Raw genomic sequence first — 7,057 nt, 5'->3', positions numbered from 1 at the left:
TTGGTATTTTTTTGGCACCAAAGGTACAAAGTACAAATGTGGTTATATTTGGAAATTTCTTAATTTCAATGTAGTCCTTTGACCATAAATAAGTAGACTAGACGTCTAGTAACCTATGTTACTTACTGAAGGTCTAATGGCACCTGTATGTGTATATAGTATAAGACACAAGTACACTCAAGGCCTATGACTATGAGTATTGTCTTTGTAGGACTTGTTCCCAAGGCTTACAACGATGTATGACAACGCTGCTTAACCCTCTACTATAAGTAATGCGTCTTGCCAAACAAGTCCTCAATGCAAAGTGTACGAATTGAACCATGCATCATCGGACAAAAGACCCTCCCGTACGACCTGGTCAACCCTCTTGGGACTCATGTCCAATTCTTGAAGGGTGTGTATATTATTATATAGACGGTTTTGCCCTTCGTCGAACCAACCTGTTCGTCAATACAAGTTTTATTTGTTATGCATGTGTACAATCTTAAAAACCTTTATTTATCAAACACAAGTACCCATCTATATTTTTTGTAGCTTGTAGTGTTGTTAATTAATTAATGCCTAGAAGACTTGTTCATGTTCAAGGAACCATTCCATAGCGACTGGTTTGGATTCCTAAACAACGGCAATTCATCTTTCGCATCCAATTCCATTCCCACTTTTGAAGGACACATTCCGTTGAAAAACATCCCTCGAAATTCATTCCCTTCGGTTTTCATCTTCGTCTCATGATGATGTTCTTCTTCATTCCCCGCATTCAAATTCTTTTCCACAAGCTCTTTAAACATGGATGACCTGAGAAGAAGGCTTAGAGCACTCGGAGCAGGTGATGAATCGTTATGATTATTGGAATCGGAATCATGCAGCATCATCTTTGTGTCAAGGAGTTGATGGTTCTGAGGAGTCATCGCTAATGGTAATGAACCGGAACTGGAACCGAAAGCAAACTGAGGTTCCTGTTCCTCCATAAGTGGATTCACATGGTGGCTGCTGGTGGTGGGCGGCGGTGGTTGGTCTTGTGTCTGGGAGGAGCCGCCACCGGAATTGGAACTGGTTCTCAGCCATCTTATGTATGTGCTTAAATCGAAATTTGTTACTGCATTGATTCCTCTATATTCTATTGCTGCAATATCGTATGCATGAGCAGCCTCCTCTTGTGTACCTGAAGATGATCAAATTAATTAATAAAATCACCAATAATTAAAGTGAAGGGTAAAATCGGAAACTCACTATAAGTGCCAAGGTAAAGATACTTGTTTCCAAACACCCTTCCTATCCTTGCTTCCCATCTACCATTGTGATGATGCCTGTGGAGTGGTTAATGAAATTATAGCATCTTGATTAAATTGGAAAAAAGAAAGAATTTTAAGGAAAAAAAAAAAAAGAAAGCGAATGACCTTGCAACCCCTCTGTACTTTGATACACCTCTTGAGAAACCACTACTTCTCCTGTGAATGAAGGACAGTTTCGTCATTTTGTATTAAATATAAACACATGAAATTTTAATTATTAGATATATACTACCTTCTCAAGGTGGCTAAGTACTCCTCCTTGGTTGTGTTCTCCATGATCTCCAATTCTTTCTCATAGTCAGTCACCTAAATATACATGGAATTAAAAGTAGTTTAACAGTAAATTAATTAGATTTGTTGTTTAAAAAAAATCAGAGTTACCTGAAAATTTGTGAAAGTTGTGGTTCCCCAATACTTGATTGCAGCCAAATCATAGGCTCTTGCAGCAGATTCTTCTTCATCATATGCCCCTAATTAACAGATTTTGCAAATCCAAATCATTTGCATTTTACTCTCTTGTAGTTATGAAATAAGACTATGAAATGATATTTGATGTTGATTTATTCGTTTCTTACCAAGATAAACTGCTCCATCCAAATAGTTGCAACATATACATATGAATAAAGAAACTGGATTAGCAACTTTATATATAGTAAAGGAAACAAATGGACAATTTTTTTTGCATTATCTTTAATTAACTTTGACTCAAGTTTGTGAGCATTGATAAAGATTAACATAACAATTAACAAACCTTGTTTTCCTTTCTTCTTTTGTGTCGCATTCCACGACCCTTTGTCCCATAAATGAGCTTCGTATCTTCCGGTCCATCGATGCCTATAAATTTATAAAACCCGTTATTCAATCATTCACAAAACAAAAGTTTGTTAAAATCAACAAGTTTTAAATGTCATTTTCAAGAAAACTTCCCGCCGTTCAAAAAAAGAAAAACCCGTTGACCATGGGTGGATAAGTAATGTTTTTTTTTGCCGAATGTCGTTGATAACTATGTTCGTTTTTTTGTTAATCTCATTTTCGTCACAATATACATGACTTTTTTTTTTTTTTTTTTTTTTAACTTGTTTTAGTTATATATATATATATATATATATATATATATATATATATAATAAATGAAGGTTTTTTTGCCACATGTCCTCTTCTCATTTATTTGGACACATGGCATTTTCTAGAATTTTTATATTTTCTATTTTCCACTTGTCATTTTATTGTATTTTTCATTTTATTAAATTAAAATTCCACATTTAATGTGTAAGGTAATATATATGTAAAGTATTTATTAGAAAAAATTTATATATGTAATGTATTCAATACATTAAAGTCCCATTAATTTTAATAATTCAAATTTTTCTCATTTTTCTTATAAATTCAAACTTTTCAAATTGTTAAAATTTTATATTTATTTTTTTAATTAAACCCATGTAATACATGGGTCTCACACCTACTATATATATATATATATATATATATATATATATATATATATATATATATATATATATATGTATGTATGTATGTATTCTTTTTCTTTTCTATTATTTAAAACAAAGGACCGTTGGAAATAAATGATTGGAAGCTGGTTTTGTTCGGAAAAAACTATCAAAAACCATAAAAATAAGATTTTAATAAACACAAAGTTTGAGCTGCTTACTTTATGACATGAACACCTTATGGTTTTTACTGTTAAGTTTCATGTCATAAAACAATATTTGAGGTGCTTACTTTATAAACACAAAGTTTGAGCTGCTTTCTGATAGTACTTTTTTAAAAAAAAAATAGTTATAAAACAATGTGAACTAGTGAGAAAAATAATAACTGCATGACATGAACAGATGAACTTTATATGTTAAGTGTCCAAACCTGCTAACTCCTCGATACTTGGAGCTTCTCTTCACAGTGGTTGGGGTAGTGGTGGTGGTGGTGGTGATAGTGTTACTGGATTGATCAACAAGCGGTGTTGTTGATGTCTGAATCTGGTTTCCCTCACTGTTGGTCTTGTGATCATTCAATGCGAGCATAGATGGACATCTACGCCTTCTTTTCACAATTGTACTTGATGCGTCACTTATCGTGCTAAATGAGTTACGCCTTCTTAGACTTGCTTCAGATTTTGTAGCAACTGAATCCATATGCGAGAGCTTCAAGCTATAGGTTTTGATAACTACTAACTAGAGAGAAGGAAGAAATGCAAAAATCGTTGTTTTAAATAAAGGATTGGATTTTTTGGCATATAGTCTCATTTGGAACTAGAAACAAATTTAATTAACAAAGAGACAAATCAATGAACGGCAAGTTCAAGACCATGCGCATGGACAGCACGAAAACAAAATCATAATAATTTATTACTTTCTCGTCTCATAAAAACATTTTTTTATTTTCGATTATCTTAAGAAAATACAATGTCGTGTTTTTAAATGACAAAAGAAAAAGCACACTTTTAAGTTTTAATAAATTTCTGTTTTTTTAGGACTGCCAAGAAATTTCTGTCTTAATAAAATGTATTTCTGTAATATCATTCTATATATGGCCACAAGTCTGTTTCTGTTCTAGGTAAGCACATCAAAAGTTTAAGAGTAAGTTACATTCCCTAATGTCTGGTGTATGTATATAACATTCTTGGTCCAACTATCTCGTTTGTTACAAGTTTGGTCCATATTTCAAAGTAAATAAGCACATTTGGTACCCCATTAAAGCATTTACCAACATTTCCAACTTAGAAAGTGTAACTTAATTAAGCTTATAAGTACCAATTTAGTATACTTAAGTCCTCAATAAATAGTTAAATCCAAGCCACATACAAGTTTCCCAAACTATAATCTTGATTTAACCTAAATTAAACATTTTAGCAACTTTGAAACTTTAACTTTCGCCAACCAAAATTTATCCAATTAATTTATATAATTTCTTTTAATAGTTTTAGTTTTTTAGTTAAATTATTTTTATTTTACTTATTTTTTTTTTCAAAAACCCAATTTGCTCAAAATGCCAAAAATTCTAGCTTCAAAATACGAGTGTTACACGATCTTTACAGAACAAAAATATAATATGGGTTGTTCTAATATGAACCAATAAGGTCATATACTTAAGATCACAAAAAATATAATAATAATATTTATAATATATAAATATTTGTTACCAAATAAGAATTAATTGTTAGTTTGTTATTTATTAACGGGGGAAAATAAATAAGTAGTTATTTATTAATAAAAGTTTTTACTATTTAGCATTAGTTATTAAGAGTTAATAAAAAATGTTTTGGGCTTTGTTTATTACACAAAGGAAGGTTTATATATATATATATATATATATATATATATATATATATATATATATATATATATATATATATATATATATATATATATATATATATATATGGACATATTTAATCATATAATTCATACATTATCTTAATATTTTATATTGTTTTTGTCTCAAATAATGAGCAAAAGGTGCTTAATTACTTTAAAAATCTCATTTCAGCAACAAAGACATGCTTGCTTGGATGGAGAAGGAAACAGATTTAACAATTGGAAGCTTGTAACTTGGATTTTGAAGAAAGAATGATATTGTTGGACAACTTGACCCCTCGTCAGTGTTTCGACCATATCTCATGAAGCGTAACTCCGATTGACGAGAGGGAAAAAGATTAACAAGTATTTCTTTGAGTCCTCAAGAGGAGGATTGCAAGTTGAATAAGAATGTAGAGAGAAAAAAGATCTCCTCCAAAATTTAACACCAAAAATCTGTTAACTTGAAAATATGCCAGTCTTGAATAAATCTTAAGCTTTAAAACAAAACCCAAGTAAAGTCTTAAAGAGATTATGCAAGTAATCTTCTACCACCTTTTGTAAGAAAGAAAGTGAATGAGAGAGAGAGCATGTAAGATACAATTTGTGAAAGGAAAAAAGGAAGAAAGTTTAAGCCTTTAGAAATCCAAATCTTTACCTAATAGTTCTTAAAACTATAAGCTCGCCATACCTGTAAGCATATAGTTTATTATTCAAAAGACATGATTCTAAATCATGTCTCCTAAAATAAACGAATGAAAAGAAATATATTCTTTGTCTCCCTTCATATTCGCGACAATAAGAGAGGGAAGAAGGCAAAAAAATAGAAAAATTCATATAAGCTTTTGTAAGATATAAACTTTATCCCTTTAGCTAAAAGACAAAAATATTTCTACTCCAAAAAGATATAAATGACTTAATAAATCATACCTTATGATATATTATGTTACTTGCTATAACACCTGGATTCCAGGTATGATTTATATTTCAAATTGTGAAAATTCTGATGGCTACGAAGTGGTGAAGGGATCACCATAACGTCACATTTTTCCAGATTGCGTATCTCATTTAATTGGACGCCAATACGTGGCAACTTATTTTTGGGAAACCCTAATCTCCGGGTTTTGTGCGCTATCTAAGGAATGTGATGGCAAGGGTTTCCTCCACCCTTAACCTCTACCGCCCAAAGCATCCTTGTCAAACCGTAATCCTCCATTAAAGTTTTTGACTAATTTTGGTGTTTTTGTGGTCTTTGAAGGAAGAAGAAGGAACTTTTGTGCATAGATCAAGCAAGCTACTCATGTTTTCTCCTTGTGTGCATCTTCTGGACCATTTGTGCGTTCTCAAGTTCTCATCTTAGTGATGTCTTCCTTATAAATCTAGGTTATTTGGTATGTTTTGGTCTATAGTTAAGTTTTTTGATGGTTGAAAGAGATAAAGTTTGCAACTTTATGGCTCACCTTGGTCCATTGGTCATTATATCTTTTAGATCTAGTAGTTGGTATAGTTTTGGTAGCCATGCATTAGTTTTGTAACGCCCCAAAAAATTCAGAGTAAAATTTTCATTTTAAAAAAAACACTTAAACCATACGATTGAGTTGTTCCAAAACCAGTTATAGTAATTAATCATTTTATCATCTGAGTATAAATCATAAACATTCAATGCGGAAAATGCTAGATGACGTGTAGTTACGCCGGACCCTTCCCTTTGAAAATAGAAGTACCTGAAATCATAAACACATAACCGTAAGTACAAAACTTACCGAGTTCCCCAAAATACCACATACCAAACATACAACTGGGCCTAGCCCTGGGGTATATTCTAACCCGATATACACTTATGAGCCTAGTCCTTGGGCCCAACCCTAAGGTCTCTTTCAACCCATCACATACTCATGGGTCCAGCCATAGGGTTTATTTCAACCCAACCATACAATGATGGGCCTAGCCCTGGGGTTTATTTCAACCCAATCATACAAACATGGAAGAGTCACAAAGACAACTAGTGTAGCACCTGGTTCCTGGTATGTATTCTTGGTTATTAAATCTCCTTATATTGCATGATTAACCTTGGACTCGACAAGTTGAAGGACTAACTCGCCGAGTAGAAGCGGGACTAGATGCGGGATCTACTCAGCGAGTAGGTCCGAGGGACTCGGCGAGTAGACCATGTCTGGACTTAAACCCTAACCCAGGTGTTTGCACCCTATTTAAACGATCTAACCCAGCCTCCATTTCCCCTAGCACTCCCAAAGATCTGTAGAACGAAACCCTAGCCCCTTTTGTGTCCTTGTGGGTGATTTTTAGCATTTTGAAGGTGGTTTGGTGCTTGGGAGAAGAAGGAGAAGGTTGGAGAGTGCAAGAAGGGAAGAAGATCCGGAATCTACTATGTGAAGGGCTTCTATTCAGGTAGAAAAGTTCCTACCTTGATCTTTAGTTCATTGAGTCCCCCTTTTG

The 7,057-nt window shown here is 32.9% G+C and overlaps 1 protein-coding gene across 1 annotated transcript; it reads right to left on the bottom strand.

Moving 5' to 3' along the window:
- Positions 1-475: 475 nt before the first annotated feature.
- LOC111886906 (AP2-like ethylene-responsive transcription factor At1g79700) lies at positions 476-3,412 on the bottom strand. The gene is made up of 8 exons (XM_052764594.1): positions 3,171-3,412; positions 2,044-2,126; positions 1,868-1,876; positions 1,674-1,762; positions 1,525-1,598; positions 1,398-1,448; positions 1,231-1,307; positions 476-1,162 (listed from the first exon to the last, which is right to left on the bottom strand). Exons 1-8 carry the CDS (start codon positions 3,326-3,328, stop codon positions 555-557), a joined length of 1,149 nt encoding a protein of 382 aa, XP_052620554.1. The 5' UTR covers positions 3,329-3,412; the 3' UTR covers positions 476-554.
- Between the last annotated feature and the right edge of the window lie 3,645 nt (positions 3,413-7,057).

The sequence above is a fragment of the Lactuca sativa genome, chromosome 6, assembly GCF_002870075.4.
Source record: "Lactuca sativa cultivar Salinas chromosome 6, Lsat_Salinas_v11, whole genome shotgun sequence".
NCBI classification, from domain to species: domain Eukaryota; kingdom Viridiplantae; phylum Streptophyta; class Magnoliopsida; order Asterales; family Asteraceae; genus Lactuca; species Lactuca sativa.
Note: the sequence above shows the minus strand (reverse complement) of the source record. Positions and strands in the feature narration are given on the sequence as shown.

Bases quoted from the DNA above. Each gene is read 5' to 3' on its own strand.
- LOC111886906 (XM_052764594.1), bottom strand. From the start codon at position 3,328: ATGCTCGCATTGAATGATCACAAGACCAACAGTGAGGGAAACCAGATT. The intron at 1,599-1,673 runs GTAACTCTGATT...ATGTATATTTAG, and splicing joins CAACTTTCACAAATTTTCAG to GTGACTGACTATGAGAAAGA. The intron at 1,449-1,524 runs GTAGTATATATC...CTTCATTCACAG, and splicing joins TACTTAGCCACCTTGAGAAG to GAGAAGTAGTGGTTTCTCAA.